The following is a 26,681-nucleotide window of genomic DNA, read 5'->3' on the forward strand; positions in this document are numbered from 1 at the left end:
TGGGAGCACTACAACCTTTCTGATAAGTATATGTGAATGACATATTGTTGATCGGAAATGATGTAGAATTTTCTGGAAAGCATAAAGAAGTGTTTGAAAGGAGTTTTTCAAAGAAAGACCTCGGTGAAGCTGCTTACACATTGAGCATCAAGATCTATAGAGATAGATCAAGACGCTTGATAAGATTTTTCAATGAGTACATACCTTGACAAGATTTTGAAGTAGTTCAAAATGAAATAGTCAAAGAAAGAGTTCTTGCCTGTGATGCAAAGGTGTGAAGTTGAGTAAGACTCAAAAACCGACCATGGCAGAAAATAGAAAGAGAATGAAAAGTCATTCCCTATGCCTCAGTCATAGGTACTATAAAGTTTGCTATGTTGTGTACCAGACCTATTGTATACCTTGCTCTGAGTTTGGCAAAGGAATACAATTTTGATCTAAGAGTAGATCACTGGACAGCGGTCAAGAATATCCTTAGTGAGGACTAAGGAGATGTTTCTCGATTATGGAGGTGATAAAAAGAGCCCGTCGCAAAGAGTTACATCGGTGCAAGCTTTTACACCGATTAAGATGACTCTAAGTCTCAATCTGGATACATATTGAAAGTGGGAGCAATTAGCTAGAGTAGCTCCGTATAGAGCATTGTAGATATAAAATATTTACAAAATACATACGGCTCTGAATGTGACAGACCCGTTGACTAAACTTCTATCATGAGCAAAACATGATCATACCTTAGTACTCTTTGGGTGTTAATCACATAGCGATGTGAACTACATTATTGACTCTAGTAAACCCTTTGGGTGTTGGTCACATGAAGATGTGAACTATGGGTGTTAATCACATACAGATGTGAATATTGGTGTTGAATCACATGGTGATGTGAACTAGATTATTGACTCTAGTGCAAGTGGGAGACTGAAGGAAATATGCCCTACAGGCAATAATAAATTTATTATTTATTTCCTTATATCATGATAAATGTTTATTATTCATTCTACAATTGTATTAACCGGAAACATAATACACGTGTGAATACATAGACAAACAGAGTGTCACTAGTATGCCTCTACTTGACTAGCTCATTAATCAAATATGGTTATGTTTCCTAGCCATGGACAAAGAGTTGTCATTTGATTAATGGGATCACATCATTAGGAGAATGATGTGATTGACTTGACCCATTCCGTTAGCTTAGCACTTGATCGTTTAGTATGTTGTTGTTGCTTTCTTCATGACTTGTACATGTTCCTATGACTATGAGATTATGCAACTCCCGTTTACCGGAGGAACACTTTGTGTGCTACCAAACGTCACAACGTAACTGGGTGATTATAAAGGTGCTCTACAGGTGTCTCTGAAGGTACATGTTGGGTTGGCTATTTCGAGATTAGGATTTGTCACTCCGATTGTCGGAGAGGTATCTCTGAGCCCTCTCGGTAATACACATAACTTAAGCCTTGCAAGCATTACAACTAATGAGTTAGTTGCGGGATGATGTATTACAGAACGAGTAAAGAGACTTGTCGGTAACGAGATTGAACTAGGTATTGAGATACCGACGATCGAATCTCGGGCAAGTAACATACCGATGACAAAGGGAACAACGTATGTTGTTATGTGGTCTGACCGATAAATATCTTCATAGAATATGTGGGAGCCAATATGAGCATCCAGGTTCCGCTATTGGTTATTGACCGGAGACGTGTCTTGGTCATGTCTACATAGTTCTCGAACCCGTAGGGTCCGCACACTTAAGGTTTCGATGACAGTTATATTATGAGTTTATGTGTTTTGATGTACCAAAGGAGTTCGGAGTCCCAGATGAGATCAGGGACATGACAAGGAGTCTCGAAATGGTCGAGACGTAAAGATCGATATATTGGACGACTATATTCGGACTTCGAAAAGGTTCCGAGTGATTCGGGTATTTTTCGGAGTACCGGAGAGTTACGGGAATTCTCCGGGGAGTATATGAGCCTTTTTGGGCCATACAGGAATAGAGGAGAGAGGCCGAAAGGAAGGAGGCGCGCAGCCCCCCTCTGGTCCGAATTGGACAAGGGGTGCAGCCCCCTTTTCCTTCCTCCTCTCCTCCTCTTTCCCCCCTTCTCCTACTCCAACAAGGAAGGAGGGAGTCCTACTCCCGGTGGGAGTAGCACTCCCCTTGGCGCGCCCCCTCCTAGGCCGGCCGCCCCCTCCCTCCTTGCTCCTTTATATACGGGGGTAGGGGAGCACCTCTAGGCACAACAGCAATTGATCCTTGGATCTCCTAGCCGTGTGCGGTGCCCCCTTCCACCATAGTCCTCCTTGATAATATTGTAGCGGTGCTTAGGCGAAGCCCTACGACGGTAGAACATCAAGATCGTCACCATGCCGTCATGCTGACGGAACTCTCCCTCGACACTCGGCTGGATCGGAGTTCAAGGGACGTCATCAAGCTGAACGTGTGCTAGAACTCGGAGGTGTCGTAGTTTCGGTGCTTGATCGGTCGGGCCGTGAAGACGTACGACTACATCAACCGCGTTGTTCTAACGCTTCCGCTTTCGGTCTACAAGGGTATGTAGACAACACTCTTCCCTCTCGTTGCTATGCATCACCATGATCTTGCGTGTGCATAGGAAATTTTTGAAATTACTACGTTCCCTAACAAGGTGCTCATCCGGAATAACCAGGGCACAATCGCAGTAGTTCTCCTTTGACCGCCTTAGCCGATAGAACGGAACGTAAGGCAGCAAACTGAGGAGCCGGGCTAACCCAACATTTGACCAAAGACATGATTCAGAGCTGATGCATATAAGGCCAAACTCACGACGCCGAACACTCCCGAAGGTATTCGGACTTTATAACATATACTGGGTTGAATAACGCCCTTGACCCTGTAATTCCAGGTACGTGCATTGATCTGTCGTGGAGAAAAGCCTATAACGACAGTGTCCCTTATGGGTGTATGAAATACCCGTGGGATGTCAAGCAACAAAAGACAGTAAAGAAGGTTTACACAGGGCCTTAATCTAAAGAGAAACCTTTGGGCGGGGCCCTGCTGCACGTTTGCGCCTTTGTCTTCGTTGTGCCGTATCCTGGAAGGGTGTCGCACGAGTAGTGTCTGTAAAAACGAAAACTCATAAAGAGGAGTAAGCTTGCAGGAATTTGGTTATTCTCAATGGGTATTAGAAATATGAGATATTGGCCTATTGATAAGGCAAGCCGAATTGTGGGCTTTATTATGTGTTGACAACCCCTAGTACCATTTATGGGGATATATGTTTAGCACCCAACCAGGGTTTATCCGGGCTGTTGTTGATGGTGGTGCACCGGACTCGTCTAGCCGTGTCCGTGATATGAACGACCGATCATGCGTTCTAATGGGAGAGGCCGCCTAGAGTCCGGCAGCAGGAGCTGCCGCATACTGCTATGTGTTTCCACTAACCGTTATGACGCCACGTGGACCGGGCATCTTAAGTTTGAGGAGGCGTAGTTCGGTATTGCGTTAAAGCAAGCGAAGGCCGTTCTTCCGAGTAATGCATGATAACCGCTGCTGAAGGGAGCAATGTAGAAGAGTAGTTCCTCGCTTCTGAAGTTGTCGGGAGAACCGAATGTCACTTCTAATACGAGGGAGCCCCAACAGTGGGCCTCAACGCCTGGAATTACTCCATTGAAGGTGGCGCTATTTTGGCTTATTCTGGATGGGTCTATCCCCATCTTGCGGATGGTGTCTTGATATATCAGATTAAGACTACTGCCGCCGTCCATTAGGACTCGAGTGAGATGGTATCCATCAATTATTGGGTTGAGCACCAAGGCAGCCGATCCTCCGTGTCGGATACTGGCCGGGTAGTCCCTGTGATCAAAAGTGATCGGGCAGGCCGCCCAGGGATTGAATTTGGGGCCGACGAACTCTGCTTGAGTTGCGTGTACCATGTTTACCATTTTGACTTTTGGTGGGAATTTTTTATGGCCCCCCGTGTTCGGCTGGCGAGGCTCATCCTCATATTTGCTTGGTGTGTCCCTTCCCTTCTGTTCGGCGTTTAATTTGCCGGCCTGCTTGAAGACCCAACATTCTCTATGGGTATGATTTGCAGGTTTTTCGGAAGTGCCATGGATTTGGCACAATCTGTCGAGGACTTTATTCAGGTCGGACGGTCCCTCTTTGCTGCCTTTGAATGGCTTCTTTCCTTGACCGGGTCGAGAGCCCCTGAATCCGATGTTGACCGCCATGTTGTCCGGACTATCGTCATTTCGACGTTTGTGCTTAGTGCGTTGTGGCTTCCCGTTGCCATCTCAAATTTCGGATGTGCCTGGGTCACTGGTGCCTCTACGGGCCAACCAGCTGTCTTCGCCCGCACAAAAGCGGGTCATGAGGCTTGTTAAGGCTGCCATCGTCCTTGGCTTTTCTTGGCCGAGGTGTCTGGCGAGCCACTCGTCTCGGATATTGTGTTTGAAGGCCGCTAAAGCTTCGGCATCCGGACAGTCGACAATTTGATTCTTCTTAGTGAGGAATCTGTTCCAAAGCTTGCGGGCTGACTCTCCGGGCTGCTGTATTATGTGACTTAAATCGTCTGCATCCGGAGGTCGGACATAAGTTCCTTGAAAGTTGGCCCTGAAAGCATCCTCAAGTTCCTCCCAACTTCCGATTGAGTTTTCAGGGAGGCTCTTCAGCCAGTGCCGAGCTGGTCCTTTCAACTTGAGGGGAAGGTATTTGATGGCGTGGAGGTCATCCCCACGAGCCATGTGTATGTGAAGGATAAAATCTTCAATCCAGACCCCAGGGTCTGTCGTTCCGTCGTATGCCTCTATATTCACGGGTTTGAATCCTTGTGGAAATTCAAGATCCAGCACCTCATCGGTGAAGCACAGGGGGTGCACAGCCCCTCTGTATCTGGCTGTGTCACGGCATGCTGTCGGCTGTTGTTGCGCCCGGTGTTGATTCCGGACTGGTATTTGATCAGTATGATTGTTGAGGTGACCATAATCCCACGTCGGAGCATGTCCTCTGGACCCGTAGATGGACCTGGCCGCACTGGCCTTTTTGTCCATGATCTCACGTAAATCATGTGCGGTATCAGTGGCTGCTCTATCGCGGCCATGAGGTGGTTGGTCCGGCCGAGTGGCCGTATTGTTCTTTGGCGGAATGGGCGTTGCGGCCTCGTTGTCAAATTCGGGTAGCAGTTTGCACTTTGGGTAGCTCTTTGTGTGGCAATCATTGCCACATTTTCCCTCGGTGTCTAGCACCTTGTTCCATCTTCGGTTGAGCGTATCCTGCGCGTCTTTAAGCCTTTGCTTCTGCTTCGTCAGGCTCCTTGCCGTGGCCAGAAGCTTTCTGCGGAGGTTATTTTGCTTCACACGTTTTTCCAGGAAGATGAATGCATCGTCAACCGGACTGTCCCCCCCTCCGTGGGGTAGTTTGATGATTTCGGCCCTCGGGGTCGCTGTGATCGGGCGTTTGTTCGGCGTGGCCTGGCTTGTCTTGCTCTATTGCTGGGTTCGAATTGTCGCCTTTAGAGTCAACCGGAGTGTCGTTCTCCCTCGCGCTGTTATCGCTATTTTTACTGTGACTGGACTTAGAGCGGCGCCTGCGCCGTCGTTTTTGTTTTTGTCCGGGGGGTTTATCCTCTGTCGTGTCCTTCTTGTCACCGTTGTCTTCCTTGGGCATGTCCACCATGTAGATGTCATATGATGAAGTGGCGGTCCAGCGCCCTGTGGGCGATGGTTCCAGATCGTCCCCTGCATTGACATCCATACCACTGATGTCGTCAGAGTCGAAATCAAGCATGTCTGTTAGGTCATCGATAGTGGCTATAAAGTGGGTGGTGGGTGGGAGACGATTTTCTTCATCATCCGTGCCCCACTTAGGCCGAATATAGTTCGGCCAGGAGTCTCCTGACAGAGAGAGAGACCTTAACAAATTCAGCACATCGCCAAAGGGGGAGTGCTGGAAGATATCCGCGGCGGTGAATTCCATGACTGGAGCCCAATCATATTCGACGGGCATGGATGCACGCGGTCCGGGACCTACGACCGAGAACAAGTCCGGGGGTCCGGAGACACAGATTTCCTTAGAAGCGGAGTCTGTGTTCGGCTCCAACGCCGATAGGTGTGCGGCCTCCATGGCGGGGTCCATCCACCCGTCCTTGGATGGCACGATCTGCTCTGGATCAAAGTCCGGAGCCATGGCAGGCGTGATATCCCGAATATTGTTCGACGGTAGATCTAAGTCGTGCGCGTGGCGATCGTTCGGCGCTCCTGACGTGGGCTCGAATCTGTCGAAGATCAAGTCTCCGCGGATGTCAGCAATATAGTTTAGGTTCCCGAACCTGACCTGACGGCCAGGGGCGTAGATGTCGATTTGCTCTAGATGGCCAAGCGAGTTGGCCCACAGTGCGAAGCCGCCGAACACAAAAATCTCTCCGGGGAGAAAAGTCTCACCCTGGACGGAGTTGTTGAAGGTTGGAGAAGCCATCAAGCCTTATAGTGACGACACAGAGGAACTCTCAATGAAAGCACCAATGTCGGTGTCAAAACCGGCGGATCTCGGGTAGGGGGTCCCGAACTGTGCGTCTAAGGCTAATGGTAACAGGAGACTGGGGACACGATGTTTACCCAGGTTCGGGCCCTCTCGATGGAGGTAATACCCTACTTCCTGTTTGATTGATCTTGATGATATGAGTATTACAAGAGTTGATCTACCACGAGATCAAAGAGGCTAAACCCTAGAAGCTAGCCTATGGTATGATTGTTGTTTTTTTACGGACCAAACCCTCCGGTTTATATAGACACCGGAGGGGGCTAGGGTTACACAGAGTCGGTTACAGAGAAGGAGATCTACATCTGAATTGCCAAGCTTGCCTTCCACGCCAAGGAGAGTCCCATCCGGACACGGGACGTAGTCTTCAATCTTATATCTTCATAGTCCAATCAGTCCAGCCAAATTATATAGTCCGGCTGTCCGGATAGCCCCTTATTCAGGACTCCCTCAAGGACCCTGCCTGTGGTATGGTTCAGTGTCAAACACTGGCTCTTCCTGCTCGCTCTCAATGATCATGTTGTGCAAGATGACACAGCAAGTCATGATCTCCCACATTTGATCTTTCGACCAGGTCTGAGCAGGGTACCGGACAACAACAAATCGAGATTGGAGCACACCAAATGCCCGCTCGACATCCTTCCTACAAGCCTCCTGAATGTTCGCAAACCAGGCGTTCTTGCCTCCTGGCACAGGGTTTGAGATGGTCTTCACAAATGTCGACCATCTTGGATAGATGCCATCAGCTAGATAGTACCCCTTGTTGTACTGCCGCCCATTGACCTCGAAGTTCACCGGAGGAGAATGACCTTCAACAAGCTTGGCAAAGACTGGGGAGCACTGCAGGACATTGATGTCATTGTGAGTTCCTGGCATCCCAAAGAAAGAGTGCTAAATCCAGAGGTCCTGTGTGGCCACTGCCTCAAGTACCACACTGCAACCGCCTTTGGTGCCTTTGTACAACCCCTGCCAAGCATTGCATGCAGTCGATGCTTCCAAGCATCCCAGGAAATCGTCTTGCTTCATTCTGTGCTAGGATCCGAGCAGTGTCTTCCGCATTGGGTGTTCGCAAGTACTGCGGTCCAAACACTGCCACCACTACCCTGCAGAACTTGTAGAAACACTCAATGGTGGTGGACTCGGCCATGCGCCCATAGTCGTCGAGTGAATCACCGGGAGCTCCGTATGCAAGCATCCTCATAGCTGTCGTGCACTTCTGGATCGAGGTGAATCCAAGTGTGCCGGTGCAATCCTTCTTGCACTTGAAGTGGCTGTCGAACTCCCGGATGGAATTCACAATCCGGAGGAAAAGCTTTCGGCTCATCCGATAACGGCGCCAAAATGTTTTCTCACCGTGCAATGGAGTGTCGGTGAAGTAGTCCGAGTAGAGCATGCAGTAGCTTTCCAAACGATGTCGGTTCTTTGCTTTCACCCGCCCAAGCGCCGAGCCACCTCGCCGCGGCTTCTCACTGCTCGCGAGCAGGGCGGCGAGCACCATGAGATGCTCCTGCTCCTGGACGTCGACTTCGGCTTCCTCATCCAGCAACACCGCGAGCGCCTCCTCATCTTCGGAGTCCATCGCCGGGCCGGGCAATTCACCGAACACCTTGTGGGCGAGGTGGGTACAAGCCCGCCGGCATACAGGCCCTGCGCGGCCGGAAAAGGTGCCGGGCGGCGGTGAAGAGGCTGCCTCGGCGACGCTCCTTCTTTTTCTAGGCTGGAGACGGTCTACCTAGCTGCGGCGGGCGGTGGTCGGCGCCGGGATCGGCAGGGTGGCGGCCGAGCGCGGGGGGCAGGAGGGCGAATCTGGCCGGGTGGATTGACTTTTCGCTTGTCAATGTGGCCCCAGGAACACTTTTCTCTTGCGCCGGAGCCCCCGAGCGCCCCCCAGTGCGCCGGGTTCGGCCTGCGAGCGCCGGGCGCAAAAACGGCCCGAGCCGGCGGAATTCGGCGTCCTAGGGACGCGATTGGGCCGTTTTTTCAGTGCTAGCGCAAATAAATCGCTTGGGGAGGCCTTCCTGGGGCGCGGCTGGAGATGCTCTTAGCTCTTGTACATACTTTTATTTCCTCTGTACAGTTGTTGATCTTTAATAAATGGCTGTGGGGCTTTGCCTCACAGTAAATATTAAAAAAAATGCTATCTGCTTCTTCACAGAAATTAATAGGCGAATAGTATGTTGCAAGAAGCAAAGGACCAATGATGGACGGACTGGATTGCATGAAAAAAAAAACAAATGTTTCGAGCTGCCGCCCGCGCTCCGCGCATGAAATTTTAGAGCCACATCAGCGATCCCGCCAATCCACCGGCCCAAGCTATCGGCCACGTCAACGATCCGCGGCATCCCTCCCGCGGATCGCCATCTCGACCGTCCACTCCATCCGCATCCAACGGCAGGCACACGCCTCCTCCAACCTCTCGTCCCCTTTAAAACGCCCTTCGCCCCTGCCCGCAAATCACATCACCAGCAGCCACCACCGTTCCTCCGATTCCACATCTGCTCGCAGCTCGAAGAGGATCGTCAGCCATGTCCGGCCGCGGCAAGGGAGGCAAGGGGCTCGGCAAGGGAGGCGCGAAGCGCCACCGGAAGGTGCTGCGGGACAACATCCAGGGCATCACCAAGCCGGCGATCCGGCGGCTGGCCCGTAGGGGCGGCGTGAAGCGCATCTCGGGGCTCATCTACGAGGAGACCCGCGGTGTGCTCAAGATCTTCCTCGAGAACGTCATCCGCGATGCCGTCACCTACACCGAGCACGCCCGACGCAAGACCGTCACCGCCATGGACGTCGTCTACGCGCTCAAGCGCCAGGGCCGCACCCTCTACGGATTCGGCGGCTAGGCCACCACCAGATCAGTAGCCTGATAGTCGGGTGTAGTCGCAGCATCTCGCTGCTGTTTGTCCTGCCTTGTTTGTTCTCTGGATGTACTTCTGTACTAGGATGGAATGGAAATTGCAGCAGTTTACCCTTGAATTCGTACCTAGTCTGTGGGTCTGTTGATGTTTGTTCGTGCGCGTGGTCAGATGTTACCAGTGCGTTCTTCAGTTGTCTTGCTCTGTAAATTTCAGCCCCCAAATCTGATTGTGTAGGCTTTGGTGTTTGGATCCTATTTTGTGGTGGATTCAAACCAAACCATATTGTGATTGGCTTCTGTGTTTGGTGGATAGAAATCAAATCCTATTTTCTGTTGGTTTCAGTGTTTGGATTCAAAACCAAATCCTACTTTTTGTTGGCTTCAGTGTTTGGTGGATCCAAACCAAATCCTATTTGTGTTGGCTTCAGCGTTTGCTGGATTCAGGCTGAATGAGCGTTCTTCTGCTGCTCCATCGTGATGTTAAACTTGGTAGTGCTGGAATGTGTTTCAACTATCTGTGGCGTCAAACTTGTGCAATGTGTGCCTGTGTTGGTCTGGTGGAGAACTGTTTGCTGCCTTGCTGAACATGTGCATTTGGAGAATTGTGTTAAAACATGGGCATTTGTTTTGTTGTTACTTGTACATTATCAAGTTATTAGTATTGCTTGTGAAGGGGATCTAATTTCTCTGGTGATTGGTGAAGTGCTGTTGTTCATCCTTTTATTGCCGGTTGACCGCGTATTTGCTGCTGACTTCGCTGGCGAGTGGTTAATTTTGTTTAAGTTTGCTTTGCTGATCGATACAGCAGAGGGCAATTTTTAGCCAGAACAGGTAAATTTTGTGCAAATATAACAAACTAATACTGCACAGCAATTTCAGAATATCAAAGGCGCTGAGCATTTACAGAAGCCTCAAACACATCTTTCAAATATTTTGTGTTTTACATGGCAACTGGCAAGTGTCGCTATACATCATATTCCACACACACAAACATTCTGAATTCAGGCACATGCTGCATTTGGACTGGTTAAGCAAACTTGAAGTACAATATGAAGAGGATGGCGAAGACGAGGGTCGCAATGATGCCGCCGACGATCCACTTGTTCCTGTCCATCCTCTTGGACATGGAAGCCAGGATCTTCTTGCTTTTGCCGATGTAGTCGTCCACACCATGCAACTGTGTGAGCAAGAGCAGCAGGATTTCATTAGTACGCACTACACTGAGGGCAACAGAAGATGTAATCTATAGCTGAATGATGAGAATCATCCTCTCAAGTCATAACTAGCAGGGTTAATCAGATACTAGTTTTTTTTTCCTCGGCAAATCCAGGCAAACTTACCCCAAACTGATGCCATAGAAAAGCAAAATATACATAATGCAGAAAAGCTAAATTTCCACTAGCTCTGGGGAATTTTGTAAATGGGAGACACCCACGGAATGCTTCTTCACCGGAATAGCAAAGTGATCAAATGGACAAATCTCTTTCTTGGTACTGGAAACTGCATATTACCAGTTGGAGAAATGGATTTTATGTTGATGATTTGGCATCATTAAAGTTATTTTACAACTCATGTCCAAAGAAGCAGGATGCTTGTGCCATATCCAGATGTGACTATCTAGCACCAGACCATGGTCTAACTCTCGTACAAAAGTTTGGATAACTATATTCTTACAGCTGTCATGCTTAATACATACAGTACCTATTTTGGCAGATACTGTACTTTTCACTCTTTCAGTATGAATACTTCATAAAGGACCGACCAGTTTCCAATAAGCATATATGGTGCAAATGCATCAACATCAAAACAGAACTAACCAATGGGATTTGTTGTCTACGTGGTTTGCTAGCTAAGGTTGTTGCCGCTGATCAATATTTAAGGCCAGAAATGATCAATCCATAAATAATTGGACGAGAGAAGGTAAGAAGAACAAATTAGCTCCAACGATGGCTCAAAGTCCCAAATAAATCAACTTGGGAGAACAAAGTACATACGGTTGTGTGAGCATGCAGCAGCGACTGTCGTTGATTATGAAGGTCCTGAAGAATCGACACACCAATTTCTTCTGTCTCGAATACTGTTCTTTGGCTTTCTCTAATTCTGTCAGAAGACTGGTTTAACCTTTCTGATGTCATCATCAATCTTCCTCTCTGATCAGATGATGCCTGAGCCATGATATAATAATTGCAGAAATACATCAGAAAGGAAATGGTGCCATGATAGAAAAATTGCAAACTGGACAAATAAAAGGTAATAAAGTACAGAAATACCAACACAGTTGTAGAAGTATCCAGTAATAAATGAACACAATAGTCTAGATTTCCTCTTGATATGTCCACTTAAATAAGAATGAACCAAATTCTGATCTAATGAACAGATGGAAGATCATATATTACTTCAAAATTTATGCAGTGAAGCTTTCTTGCAACGAAAATAATACATATTCAAGAGCAACAGCATCATTTAATAATTGAAGTGATAAATATGATGAAAGGATGTGCTTCTGTTGTTTTGCTCATACTTTGCATGATAACACATAATGCATCCAAGACTGCTCAACTGGGGACATGAGGTTCGAAAAAGTACAACTGCAATCACTTATTGACAACAGAGTCCAGATGTGGTTCTGAGTTCAACCACAGTCTGGCTCCGTATTATCATAGCTATAAATCGATCACAGAAGGCATGTATCTAGACTTAACTACACTGGTAAATTCAAATTATAAACCTATTATCATAGCTATAAATCGAAAAAGTACAACTGCAATCACTTATTGACAACAGAGTCCAGATGTGGTTCTGAGTTCAACCACAGTCTGGCTCCGTATTATCATAGCTATAAATTGATCACAGAAGGCATGTATCTAGACTTAACTACACTGGTAAATTCAAATTATAAACCTATTATGATAGCTATAAATCGAAAAAGTACAACTGCAATCACTTATTGACAACAGAGTCCAGATGTGGTTCTGAGTTCAACCACAGTCTGGCTCCGTATTATCATAGCTATAAATCGATCACAGAAGGCATGTATCTAGACTTAACTACACTGGTAAATTCAAATTATAAACCTAACTGAAGTTCAACAAACATTGTTTGACATTATCGACTAAAACCATCACAATGCATAATAGTAGCAGCGCTCACTTCATGGATATTCATGCAGAACATTAAAAAAAAAGGTATTGAACACTTCTTCAGAAACCACAATACTGCACACTGTTTTACATATCACGTTTCAAAGGTCTGCGTTGCACTGTAGCCCATCCATTTCACAATTCAAAGTCTTACAATGTCAAGCATGCTGATACCAAAACCCACGATATTTACTCCTTTGCTTTAAAATTCTGCCTTCTAAAAGAAAATTTTCATCCCAGCTTCCCCGCACAGTGGTGTAACCAAGTTAACCAACTAACCACACGGCATCATTCAATATCATAGCAGAACTAACACTATCAGAAACACAGGAACTAACATTATCATTAACGCAAAACTACACCATCAAGCAGGTCAACAACATCATCAAGTTTTCAAGCGAATGCCAAAAATGTGGAATGCACATGCTGACATCAACTATATGGGCTCAACCCACAGCAGAAAACCTAACACATCCACTTAAAGACAATACAGGTGCAGAAGGGATTAAGAGCTACACACAACCACATGGCATCGCAACATCAAGCAAACAGATTTCAAACACATAATCCAGGGTAATAAAATATACTAGGGTCACACACAGACACGCTACGTTCTGATGGAACACAGACACACTCTTTCCTGAGGGAACACACAGATACACCACAGCAGCAAAATCTGTGCGAAGTCCATGGTGGCCACATGCGAGCACTTAGAATGCCAGATAGCATGCCGGAGGCACAATATGCATAAGCTTTGGCGTAAGGTGGAAACGCGAGGGAATGAGAGCTCACCGAGAGTGTGTCGGACATGCCGGACTCGAGGAGCTCCTCCCGGGTGGCCTGTTGGGCATTGGGCGCCGAGAGCCTCTTGATCTCGCCCTTGACGTTGTTGAGATCAGACTTGTACTCCCTCAGTTTAGCCAGCAGCCCGGCCTTGACGCTCGGCTGCATGCTCCGCGCCTCCAAATCCATCCTCCTGATCTACGGGAAACCAGCCAAAGATAAATTGGAGGCACGGTTAGATAACTACGTACAGCACAAATCATAAATCCATCCTCCTCGTCGACGGGAAGCCAGCCAAACAGAAATCGGACGCACAGCACAGCTACCAGCCGGTTCTTACCAGAAACAGTACAACTGATCACGGAAGGAAGACTAACGAAACGGAAATTGCAGAGAGTTCAGCCGGTTCTTACCAGCGATTCAGACTCCTGCACGTCGGCCTGGATCTCGGACAGCTTCTGCTGCTTCTTCTCTGGCGAAGGGAACGGGCAGAGAGAAGAGGGTCAGACCAAGATGCAGAAGAAACAACCGGGGACCTGGGGTTCTGGAGAGAGAGAGGGGGGTCGTGCGTGCGTACCGCCATCGAGGGCGGAGGCGGCGGCGCACTTGCGGGAGAGGGCGGCGGAGATCTCGCAGTACTGCCCCGCGTAGCCCTCGAAGACCTCGCTCATGGTCGCTCCCTCCCCGGCGAATCCGCCGGCGGTCGCGGGCAGCCGGACCGGATCGAGGCCCGCGGAGCCTCCGGCGGAATCGAGGGGAGCCGGGCCAGTCGGTGGGTGGGTGGTCGGAGCGAGTTCGTTGGGGAGGGGGGACGGCGGGTCAGCTGAGGCGGGTGGGGTGCCGTGTTGGGAACCAAACCAACCGGTGCGGTGCACGGGGGACGGAACGCTGACGAGTGATGGTTGCATCCCATCAGGCTGCTGGGTGGGCCCGCCAAATATTCTCCATTTCTCTCGTTCTTCCCGTCTTTACCGTAAAAGAATGGATTACGCGCACACCACCACCATCACCGTCACTTCCACCTCTCTTTTTCTCTTCACGTTATTATAGGGGAATGCCCATGTCGCCCTTTATTAACATGCAATTCAAACTATTTATGAAAAAGTCATTGTTACATCAAAGATAATGTTTGGATAATAAAACTAGAGGATCGCCTTCCAAGGGTGAATACAGTTTTAGAATCGCCAAGTTATGTGCCGCACTATTTGCATTCCTTGGATAGTGGCAAAAGTTCACCGCAACGATTCTCTGCACCCTTCGGAAGCAGACTGCAAGTATGGCCCAGTTCTTTTGCCAGAATCTGGGAATTCTTCCAGAATCCGATCCCTACCCAGCTTCTTTCAGAATTTTTGAGCCCCATTTGTTTTACAATCTATCATTGTAGGAGCTGGATAGGGATCAGATTCTGGGAGAATCCTGACAAAAGAACTGGGCCTATATGGACTCCGCACCTCAATGATGCCATTGCATGCGTGGATATGTTCCAACGAGACCGACACCATCGAGGCTCCTAACTTCTCCAGAAACATAGTGCCTTTTTGCATAGTTGTAGTTTTTGCCGTTGTAGCATCGAACACGTTATTAAGAATGCAAGAACATCTAGCAAGGGCCTCCCCTTTATACTTCGAAGGATCACGGCCGATGAACCTGTTTCATCCATGAGCTGGTTTTGTCCATACTATTTTTATGTGGTTGTAAGACTGACACCGATGCATCATAGTTCGAAGTTATCGCACTAATGGTGAAAGTTGTTCTTACAGTTGGTGCCACTGAATTATCTTTAACAATCTCCCAACATTGCCACCAGATGTACCAAGCACCAACTATCATTGTTTCTGCAAGTCCCAAGTGGCCTATGATGGGTTGATGTTGTTTTTTTGTTTCGTAATATCTCTTCAAAAACTACACTTCCCAACCGACAAACCGACATTGCTTCCCTAACTATATCAAGCAAACATAAGGCACACAATTTCCTTAGCTGCGTTGACCCCTTGATCAATCCAATTGGGGAGAGAGAGGCACCGGGCGGTCGTCGGTCACTAGGAGATGAGATCAAATCGATGGAAACTCACGGCGGTGCCGAAGGACTCGAAACCCCTGCGGGGGGGGGGGGGGATCCTTTTTGTTAAGAGTTAGTTTGGATACTTTACCGCTGAGGAACAATGCTACTAATCATTCGAAAGGCGTTGCAATTAGTTGCAAAGAAGAAAAAATTTCGGATGAAGGAATAGCAACAACCTTACTTTTGTGATGGTAACACATCTTTTAACCGAATGTATTCCATGACAAATGGCTATATGTCGTGATGAAATGTTTCCCGTGGTGATATGCTATCACAATCAAATGTTACCTGGCTTTACGTTTTTTTTTGCGGGGAACTTCAGAGAGCTTTATTCAACAAAGGCATTCGCTGAGCAGTCAGCCAGAAGGTTGCTGATCAGGAAGCTAGGGGTAGTATCTAACCAGCTCTCAGTCACATTAAGCGTAGTACCACGCTTAGCACACAGATGTGCAGGACTGTTTGCTGATCTTATTACATGTTGAATATTGAAAGAAATAAAACTAAGAGCTAGCTCTCCAATTTCAGAGAAGATAGGTGCTATCACTGACCTGTCAATGTAGCGAGAGTTCCAGAGGTTAACTGCCTCTAGACAGTCGGTCTCATGATGACATGTGTGTAGCCTCGTAGTGTTGCGAATCTCACTCCTTCCTTAAGCGCCAAAGCCTCCGCAATGAGGGGGTCCATGACACCTGAAGACGGCTTACACCATGCACCCTTGAAGCCCGATGAGGAGCGTGCAACACCCCCTAGCCCTGCATTCCCATCGTCGAGATGAACAGCGGCATCTGTGTTGATCTTTATGTATGGGTCCTCAGGGGGTTGCCAACCATACCCCGGCAGTGGTGAAGCGAGCCGCACGGGTATATCCAGAATGGCTAGATCCTCTCTTATTTTCCTTACTGAAGAAGCTGGATCCCACCCTTCTCTGTCATGCGTCAGTCGATTGCGAGACATCCATATTGCCCACATCACCGTGACGAAAATTGCCCGATCTTTATCAGAGAACCGGGGTTCACAAAGGATATCCTTTGTCCAAGTATGAGGATGGAGACGTGGCAGGTGAACTTCAAAGACAAGTCTGGCCTCCTCCCAGAACCGGCGCGCATGCGTACACTGCAGCAACGCGTGTTCCAAATCCTCGTCCATGGCCAAGCAAATCTTGCACGTGCTTGTTTCTCTTATGTGGCGATATCTTAGGGTGCATTCATCAGGAATGATACCCCTCAACACCCGCCACCAGAAGACCCTGACTTTTGGGACTACTTTGAGTTTCCATAATGCATCCCACATCTGTTTTTGATCCACTGAAGTGCCGGTAATCTGCCCCTCATCTAGAGCCAAACGCTCTTTTTGATTCACGAGAGCTCGATACGCCGATTTAACAGAGTAAATGCCTGATTTCTCATGTGCCCAAGCAAGGATATCTTCGCCGCCTCCCTGTCGCAATGGTATGTTAAGAATGGCAGCGGCATCAGGTGCAATGAAAATCCCTCGCACCAACTCCTGACGCCATGTCCAGTTAGTTGTATCAATCAGCTCGTTCACGGTCTGTATCACCGTATTTACTGGACGCAGCAGTGGAGTCATTGAGACAGTGGAGGGAATCCACTTGTCTTCCCATACAGAGATGGAAGTACCGGATCCGACTCGCTTCAGCAGCCCGGTTTGTAAAGCTTCCCGGCCAGCTATAATCGCTCTCCAGGTAGCTGAGGATGATTTAGGGACTGTTGCGTGAAGGAAATCCGAGTCTGGAAAATATCTTCCTTTCATAACCTTGGCGCACAGGGAGTTAGGGTTCATCATAAAACACCATCCATGCTTCCCTAACAGCGCCAAGTTAAACAGCCGAAAATCACGGAATCCCATTCCGCCTTTGCACTTTGGCATGGCAAGTTTGTCCCAAGCGATCCAATGTAAGGAGTTCCTATCAATAGAGCTTACCCACCAAAATTTTGCCATGCTCGAGGTGAGACTTTTGCACACCTTTTTCGTAAACAGAAAACAACTCATGCCAAACGTCGGGATGGCTTGAACAATGGATTTTAAAAGTGTCTCTCTGCCGGCGCAAGCAAATAGCCTCTCTGCCCAACCTTGCATGTTGCCTCGTGCCCGATCAACTAGATATTCAAAGGTTCCACTAGTGATCTTGCCAACGGCAGTGGGTAGGCCGAGGTAGCGTTCTGAGAAAGCTTCGACTTGTACTTCAAGAAGTTGCTTCAAAGTTTGTCTAAGGGTCGTTGGCGTGTTTGGGCTGAAGAATATAGAGCTCTTGCTCCTGTTGACACACTCTCCAGAAGCATCCCCATATATTGCAAGAATATCATTCAGCCTAGCCGCGCTTTCCTCATTCGCCTTGATGAAGATGAGGCTATCATCAGCGAATAGTAGGTGATTCACCCATGGTGATCTGAAGTTCACTCGGATACCCCTGTCCACAAAGTCCCAGTAGTGCTTCAGAAGTGAGGTAAAACCTTCGGCGCAAAGCAAGAACAAATAAGGGGAGATTGGACACCCCTGCCGAAGCCCTCTGGATGGGTCGAAATAAGGCTGCAGCTCTCCATTCACACGGACAGAGAACCGAACAGATGTGACACACTTCATGATCAGCCTGACCAGATTAGCATTGAACCCCAGCTTCAAGAGTATGGCTTTCAGAAAGTGCCATTCGACTCTATCATAAGCCTTCATCATGTCAAGTTTGATCGCACAAGTGTAGTTCCTCCCTTTCTTCCGTCTCTTCATCGTGTGAACACTTTCAAAGGCAACGAGAACATTATCTGTGATCAGACGACCTGGGACGAAAGCACTTTGTTCCTCACTGATAATATCGTCCATGCACACTCGCAACCGGTTAGCTATAACCTTTACTGCCAGTTTGTATAACACTGGACAAAGAGCAATTGGCCGATATTGTGAGATGCTTTGGGGGTGACGTACCTTAGGGATCAGTGTGATAGATGTGTCGTTGAGACCCAATGGTAGTTCGCCTCCATTAAGAAAAGCCAGCACCGCTTGTGTTACGTCTTCTTGCAACAACTTCCAGTGGCGTTGGAAAAAACCCGCCGTAAAGCCATCCACCCCCGGCGCCTTGGACGGAGCCATTTGGAACAGTGCACGCTGAACCTCAGCCGGCTCATAAGGTTTACTCAAAAGTTCATTCATCTCCGGCGTGACCCGGGTGGGTACATGCGACAACAGCACATCGGTGTCATTGGCACCCTGCGATGTGTAAAGTGCTTGATAAAATGCTAATATTTCAGCCTTATCCTCTGTTTCATTGGCACAAATAGAGCCATCGTCTCTTCTGAGACCTGATATACGATTAGTGCGTTTTCGTTGTCTCGCTTGTGCCTGAAAGTATGCCGTGTTGCGATCGCCCGAGCGCAGCCACGGAACGCGGGATCGTTGCCTCATCCAGATTTCCTCGAGGCGGAGTGCTTCTCTCAGCTTCTGCATGATGCCTTTCTCCTCATCGGATGGGCCCCTTCCCATGGAGTGTTGACGCAGCCTGTCAAGCCGCTTTTGCAAGTTGCGAATGTTTCTGGACAGGCTACCAAATTCGCGGGCTCCCCATGGCTCGAGCCGACTCTGAAGCGCCCCTAGGGAGTCCATTATTCCTTGTAAACCAGAACCACGGGCATGCCCCCGCCACGTTTGTGCGATTAGATGTTCATAATCCTGGTGAGATTGCCAAATGTTTTCGTAACGAAATTGTCTGGCTCCAAACGGCCTATGTGTAAATGCATGGTTCCTGAATTCAGCGATGACAAAACAATGATCCGATTCCACTGCACACATATGCCTAACACGTATATGATCAAATTTCTGCCTAAACTCTTCATTGGCAAAGGCTCTGTCAATCCTTGCCTTGACATTCGCATCTCCAGCTTGGCGGTTGTCCCAAGTGTAAGCAACACCGGACCATCCTAGATCTTGGAGAGCACATTCGTCGGTCACTTCTCGAAACTCTCTCATCTGTCGCTCGGGGCGAGCTGCTCTACTGAAGTGTTCGTCAGAGTACAAGGTTTCGTTGAAGTCACCCATGCACATCCATGCACCATGGGGGATGGTATGTAAGGTTCTAATGCAACGCCAGCTATGGTGACGATCTGCTGCTCTAGGCGCGCCATAGAATCCTGTGAACCTCCATGCATTCGGTCCCTAAGCTTCATCATGGACCAAAACATCAATGTGACTGCGACTGTATGATTTAAGTTCCACAGTCACAGCATTAGACCAGAACAGCCCTATGCCACCTCTTAGGCCGTCACTGTCTACACCAAAACTGCCAGCAAACCCAAGGGTATACCGCAGATCCTCTACTCTTTTCCCTCTGATTTTCGTTTCCATAACAAAAACCAGTTCAGGCCCTTCTTGCTTCACCACATTGCGAAGCTCGCGAACTGCCTCGGGGTTCCCAAGCCCCCGGCAGTTCCAGCTCAAACAACTCATTGCGACGGGCAGGGCTGACTAGCAGCTCCCGCCGAGTTGTCTGAAGTCGTGGGTGTTTCTCTCTTCTTCTTTGGTGCTCGTTCTACTTCTGCACCTTCAACTGTATCTTCGCCACTTGCTGCTGCAGGGTTATACGGCATGATGGCGTTGGTCTGCTGTTCACCTTCCAATTCTGCAGTTGGCGCGGGCATAATAACCTTTCTGTAAACTTGCTTCGGAGGTCCCCCTTTCCTCTTGTTCTTGCCGTTGCTGTTGCTCTTCCTGGGAGAGACTACCTCCTGATTACCATCACGAGTAGCACTGAATTCAGGAACGTCTGCTTTCCCACTTGATTTTGCATTAGTCTGGCTAGCTCCTGAGCTCTCGCTAGAAGTCGGTTTCTTTTTGTCCTCCGGTGCACGGATACTGGTTTTGAAGGGTAGCTCGCCATTCTCATCCCTGGTTCCCGGCGTTGGACAAAGCAGGTCCGAATGACCTAGTCGGCCACAAGAAAAGCAAAAGTTTGGGACATTTTCATACTGAATGTCGTACCAGTCGCGACCACCACGAGCCACTGAATCTATAAGGATCCACCTCCGCAAAGGCTTGCTGACATCAATAGTTACTCTTGTCCTCAAAAATCCCCCAATGGGGTCAAACTGTATTGAGTGGGCGTTCACATCTATCTGTTTTGCCACTGCCTGCCCTCTCTTTTCATTGCGAAGATTAAAGGGTAGGTTAAGGACCCTAGCCCATAGTTGCAGTCTGTCAAACTTCAGTTCAGATGGTTTCATGCACTCGGAAAACTCCGTCAGGATGACAGCGTGCTTGCTGATGTGCCACGGGCTTCCGTCCCAGACGCGATCACGATCGCGCTTGCTGGTGAATTCCGCCACAAAGATGTTTACCCCCGCCGACCTGAAAGACAGGCCTTTAGGGTTCCCCCAGGCAGGTCGAAGAGCATTGGAGATCGTCTGGATGTGGAACGTGTGACGATGAAGAACTTTCCCAGCCAGTGACCACTTCGTCGGATCGCCCTCGTCGACGTCGTCGATCACCAATGGTGTGGCTTCCTCTTCCGTCAGATCCAACTTGCCCATCGCCTCCGCCAGTCGCGCCCTTGCCGTGCGTGGCGAGAGAGCGCCTTCCTTGCCATTGCCAACGCCAGATGCATCCATCTTGCGCCGCCCCCAAAGCGCCCCGTCGATCGAGATCGGACGTGCGCCGTCGTCGCCCCTCGAACCCCTAGTCGCCTGTCGCAAGGCTCCTAAGTTTTCGGGGAAAAAACTCCGCCTCTGGTCTACATTCCACAAACCTCCTGGCTTTATGTTGTTTGTCGTCACTGATAACAGGATGTTTCATGTGTTCTCGTATGTATACTTTCCCACCCATTGTATCTCACGGAGTCATGGTGCATATTCTTTCCCAATCCCACCCATTGTATCTCATGGTACATAATATGCGATGGACAAATATCACTTCACGGGAAAAAAATATTTTCTCGTTGAAGTCCAAATGTCACTATACAAATTTCATCCCGCGGGAACAAATTATATCGTTGTTGAAGATCCTAATGTCACTAGCCAAAAAGATCTTGCTTGGGGAAAGACCGGCTGCGCATTTCAGGATGAGATACCCAAAGGTTTATTCTTAGGCTTCCTTTGATTTGTAGGAGTAGGAATTTTATAGGATAGGATTTTCAAAGGAAAATTTCCTTTGAAAGCCCCCTTATTTGTAGGATATGAACCAACTCTTCACATTTCAAAGGAAAAACCAACGCCCAAATGGAAAATTTTCAATCATATGCATCAAATGACATCTCTTTTCCTATGGGAATATATATACACATCATCTCACTTTCTATGATTTTCCTATTCCCGTGAAGCAAAGGAGGCTTAGTATTACTATCATTTGTCTCGGCTGCCTCTCGTGGTTGGTAACATCGTTTAAATCGCTATCCAATACATTCCTACTTCCTAGCTTTCTATAACACGAAGTCAACCTAGACAAACCACTTAGTTCCACTTGGACATGGACGCCAGGATCTTGTTGCTTTTGCCGATGGAGTCGTCCACACCATGCAACTGCGAGCAAGAGCAGCAGGAAATTTCATTAGTACGCACCACGCGGCAGGTAACGGAAGATGTAATCTATAGCTGAATGATGAGAATCACCCTCTCAAGTCATAATTAGCAGGGTTAATCATGTACTAGCTGCTTCTCTTCTACTTGACAAATCCAGGCAACTTACCCGAAAGTGATGCCAGAGAAAAGCTAAACAGCAGTCCGAGAGGGCCACAGAGTTGCTATACCTAATGCGGAAAAGCTAAAGTTCCACTAGCTTTGGGGAATTCGCCTCAGAAATCAAAAGGTCAAATATTTGTTTCATTTTGTAAACGGTCGACATGCACGATATGTTTCTTGACCGGAATAGCAAAGTGATCAAGTGGGGAAAAAAATCTCTTTCTTGATACTGAAAACTGCATACTACCAGTGGGAGAAATGGATCTTATTTTGATGATTTGGCATTATTAAAGTTATTTTGCAACTCATGTTCAAAGAAGCAGGATGCGTGTGCGGTATCCAGAAGTGACTCATCTAGCACCAAACCATGGTCTAACTCCTGTACAAAAGTTTGGATAACTATATTCTTACAGCTGTCATGCCTAGTGGAACTAACTGATGAGTACTTCATAAAGGACTGACCAGTTTCCAATAAGCATATATGGTGTAAATGCATCAACATCAAAACAGAAACTAACTGATGGCATTTCTTGTCTATGTAGTTTGCTAGCTAAGGTTGTTGTTGCTGATCAATATTTAAGGCCAGAAATGATCAATCTATAAATAATTGGACGAGAGAAGGTAAAAAGAACAAATTAGCTATAACCTACGTTGCGCGGATACTTCAGAAAGTGCGCGTATCCAGCCGGATACTGCCCCGATACTCGGATACTGCCCCGATACTTCCCGATACGTATCCCGTAAGTATCCCTCGGTATCTTGATATTAAAAAAAGAAAATAATGTTTGATACTTCTAGGATACTTCTGCAATACATTTTGGATACCTGAAACCCCTCGTTCGACGTGAAATCCCCTCAATAATAAAGGCGCACCTTTGAAGATTCCCATGGGCGTGAGTTCATGTGAAAACATGCCTGTCAATGTTTTTTATTCAATTGAAAGGTGAGCAAGAGAGAGTCGATGCATTGATTGGAAGAGCAAACCTGGTCAAATCTTACGGCCAATTAATGAAAGTGGACTAAGTGCAAGAAAAGAAAGGGGTAATCGTATTGAGGCATGCTTTGACCAAGAAGCTCCTTAATTTTTTGTCTTCATATTTGTAATAACCAATATATGTAACATCTATATATAAATGTATCCCCGTATCCATGTTTTTAGAAAATTGACATATCGGGCGTATCCCCGTATCACGTATCCGATACGTATCCAAGTATCCGTGCAACGTAGCTATAACGATGGCTCAAAGTCCCAAATAAAAGTAAACTTGAAAGATCAAAGTACATACTGTTTTGTGAGCACGCATCAGTGTCTCTCGTTGATTATGAAGGTTCTGAAGAATCGACACGCCGATTTCTTCTGTATCAAGTGCTGTTATTTGGCTTTCTCTAATTCTGTCGGAAGACTGATTTAACCTTTCTGATGTCATCATCAATCTTCCTCTCTGATCAGATGACGCCGGAGCCATGATATAATAATTGCATTGGTACATCAGAAAGGTAATGGTGCCATAATATCAAAATTACAAACATGACGGATAAAAGGAAAGGCAATATAACACAGAGAAATAATAAGACAGTTGTAGAGGTATCCAGTAATAAATTGACACAATAATCTAGATTTCATCTTAATATGTCCACTTACATACGAACGAACTAAATTCTCAGCTAATGAATTGATGGAATATCACATATAGGTTTACTTGAAAATTTATGCCATGAAGCTTTCTTGCAACGAAAATAATACATATTCTTTTTTTTTGCGAATAAAAAACAATACATATTCAAAGCAACGGTATCAATTAAAAATGAGAGTGATAAATATCATGAAATGAATGTGCCTCTGTTATTTTGCTCATACTTTGCATGGTAACGCATAATATATCCAAGACTGATAAACTGGGAATATGAGGTTCGAAAAAATACAACTGCAATCACTTATTGACAGCAGAGTCCAAATGTGGTTCTGAGTTCAAGCACAACCCAGTTCTGTATTATCATCATAGCTATAAACTGATTATACAAAAGGCATGTATATACTTCTAAGTTTCTAGCCGTAACTAAAAGCACTAGACTTAGCAACAGTGGAAAACTCAAATTACAGACCTAGCTGAAGTTCAAGAAACATTGTTCGGAACTACCCATAATAGTAGCAGTGCTCACTTCATGGATATCCATGCAAAACATTTAAAATTAAATAAATGATATGGAATACTTCTTTAGACACCACAATACTGCACACTGTTTTACATATCATGTTTCAAAGGTGTGCGTTGCACTGTAACCCATCCATTTCACAATTTGAATTCTTATAGTGTCAAGCATGCTGATCCCAAAACCCACAGTATCTACGCATTTGCCTGAAAATTTTGCTTCCCAAGCAAAATTCCGTCCCAGACTCCCCGCATAGTGGGGTAACCAAGTTAACCAACTAACCATACAGCATAACTCGATATCATAGCAGAACTAACACTATCAGAAACGCAGGACTAACACTATCATTAACACAAAACTACACCATCAAACGGGTCAACAACATCATCAAGTATTCAAGTGAACGCAAAAAATGTGGAATGCACATACTGATTTCAACAATATGGGCTCAACACACAGCAGGAAACCTAACACGGCCACTTAAAAAAAATACAGGTACAAAAGGGATTAAGTGGAACACAAAACCGCAGGGCATCGCAATATCAAGCAAACAGGTTTCAAACACATAATCCAGGATATAACAATACACTAGGGTCACACACAGACAAACTATTTTCTGATGGAACAAACATACATACCACAGAAGCAGAATCTGTTAGAAGCACTCCATGGTTGTCACAGGTGATTACTTAGAATATCAGATAGCATGACAGAGGCGCAATGAACATAAGATTTGGCGCAAGGCGGAAACGTAAGGGATAGGGAGCTCACCCCGAGTGTACCCGGCATGCCGGAGTTGAGGAGCTCCTCCCGGGCGGCCTGTTGGGCATTAGGCGCCGAGACCTTCTTGGTCTCACTCTTGATGTTGTTGAGATCAGACTTGTACTGCCTCAGTTTAGACAGCAGCCCGGCCCTGACGGTCGCATGCAGGCTCCGGGCCTCCAAATCCATCTTCCTGATCTGCGGGAAGCCAGCCAAACAGAAACAGGGACGCACATTCAGACGACTGAGGTATCATAAGTTCATAACAAGCACAATCTCTGCATGAAGTAGGAGGAAAGCTTCCACATCACAGCTTTAAAATTAAGCACTGAAGACAAGTACTATTATATATTCCCTCCATCCCAAAATAAGTGTCTCACCCTTAGTGCAATTTTGTACTCCCTCCGTCCCGAAATACTTGTCGGGAGAATGGATATATCTAGACGTGTTTTAGTTCTAGATACATCCATTTTTATGCATTTCTCCGACGAGTATTTCCGGACGGAGGGAGTATTAAAGTTAGCACAAAGTTGAGACACTTATTTTGAGACGGAGGGAGTAGTAAAAATTCTGCTCACAGAAAATTTAGTTCCGCCGTATTTACCAGCGATTCAGACTCCTGCACGTCGGCCTGGATCTCGGACAGCTTCTGCTGCTTCTTCTCTGGTGATGAAGGGAAGAAGAGAAGAGGATCAGACCAAGGCATGTAATCAACCGGAAACCTGGGGTTGTGGGCGAGAGAGAGGCGTGTGTACGTACCGCCATCGAGGGCGGAGGCGGAGGCGCACTTGCGGGAGAGGGCGGCGGAGATCTCGCGGTACTGCCGCTCGTAGCCCTCGAAGACCTCGCTCATGGTCGGTCGTTCCCCGGTGAATCAGCGGTGGCGGGCAGTCGAATCGGATCGATCGAGGAACGGGTTGGAGCTGAGGCGGTGGATCGGCGAGGGGGAGGGGACGGCGGTGGGGTGCCGTGTCGAACCGGTGCGCCGGGGACGGGACGCGGACGAGTGGCCGACGTGGCTATCTGGGCCAGCCCGGCCCAGACCACTCTTAAACGTACGTAAACCTGGGGTTAATTTGTTGGGCTAAGGAATTTCTCAAAAGCCACTTAAAAAAAGGAATTTCTCAAAAAGAATTTGTTGCATTCATTCTCAGTTGTTTCTTTCAGCTCATGTGCCTCTCATTGTCGCTAATTTTTCCTAAATTGTTATGGTGATGGATCTCTTAGTTTTAATATAAGATCATCCTAGGCAAACTCCTAGCTTACAACATCATGGTCCCCTAAAAAAAAAGCTTACAACATCATGGAGGTAGGGATATTTATAAATTGTCATCCTAAACAGACCTCTTACCTTTGAGTAATATAAAACAGAGTCGGAAATCCTGTTCTTGAGGAAAATAACGCTCGGTGATGTGGGTACACAACTTAAAAGGTTTATTTTTTCTTACTTATTTTACTTTTCACAAACCACATGCCTCTCGAGAGTATTGATGGGCCCAACCATTTTCATAATATTTTTGGGGAAGTTGAGATTGCACTAGGTGCAAGAAGTGAAACAAATGAGAGCAATTCGCTCCTTGAGAATAATAGGAAACAATAACCACCCAACTATGAAGAGACTGGGTTTCATGGGTTGTGTGTGGGACCGTTGTAAGAAAGGGTTGTTGGGGAGCGTAGCAATAATTCAAAAAAATTCTACGTATCACCAAGATCAATCTAGGAGATTCTAGCAACAAGA

General features: G+C 47.1%; 2 protein-coding genes and 1 pseudogene across 3 annotated transcripts; 1 reads left to right on the forward strand and 2 right to left on the reverse strand.

Annotated features, from left to right (window-relative positions):
• Positions 1–8,720: 8,720 nt before the first annotated feature.
• Positions 8,721–9,496, forward strand: LOC119350751 (annotated as a pseudogene).
• A 756-nt stretch (positions 9,497–10,252) lies between these two features.
• Positions 10,253–14,150, reverse strand: LOC119349256 (vesicle transport v-SNARE 13-like). The gene is made up of 5 exons (XM_037617281.1): positions 13,872–14,150; positions 13,708–13,766; positions 13,304–13,492; positions 11,366–11,536; positions 10,253–10,548 (listed from the first exon to the last, which is right to left on the reverse strand). The coding sequence occupies exons 1-5, from the start codon at positions 13,963–13,965 to the stop codon at positions 10,399–10,401; spliced, it is 663 nt and encodes a 220-aa protein (XP_037473178.1). The 5' UTR covers positions 13,966–14,150; the 3' UTR covers positions 10,253–10,398.
• Positions 14,151–21,574: 7,424 nt separating this feature from the next.
• LOC119349257 (vesicle transport v-SNARE 11-like) lies at positions 21,575–25,944 on the reverse strand. 2 transcript variants are annotated; one of them, XM_037617283.1, is made up of 6 exons: positions 25,703–25,944; positions 25,548–25,606; positions 24,953–25,141; positions 23,317–23,472; positions 22,856–22,945; positions 21,575–21,871 (listed from the first exon to the last, which is right to left on the reverse strand). In XM_037617283.1, the coding sequence occupies exons 1-5, from the start codon at positions 25,794–25,796 to the stop codon at positions 22,886–22,888; spliced, it is 558 nt and encodes a 185-aa protein (XP_037473180.1). In that variant the 5' UTR covers positions 25,797–25,944; the 3' UTR covers positions 21,575–21,871; positions 22,856–22,885. The 2 variants fall into 2 exon arrangements, with proteins under 2 accessions (XP_037473180.1, XP_037473179.1); XM_037617282.1 differs by lacking the exon at positions 22,856–22,945.
• Positions 25,945–26,681: the final 737 nt, after the last annotated feature.

This window comes from Triticum dicoccoides, chromosome 1B, assembly GCF_002162155.2.
Source record: "Triticum dicoccoides isolate Atlit2015 ecotype Zavitan chromosome 1B, WEW_v2.0, whole genome shotgun sequence".
NCBI classification, from domain to species: Eukaryota; Viridiplantae; Streptophyta; class Magnoliopsida; order Poales; family Poaceae; genus Triticum; species Triticum dicoccoides.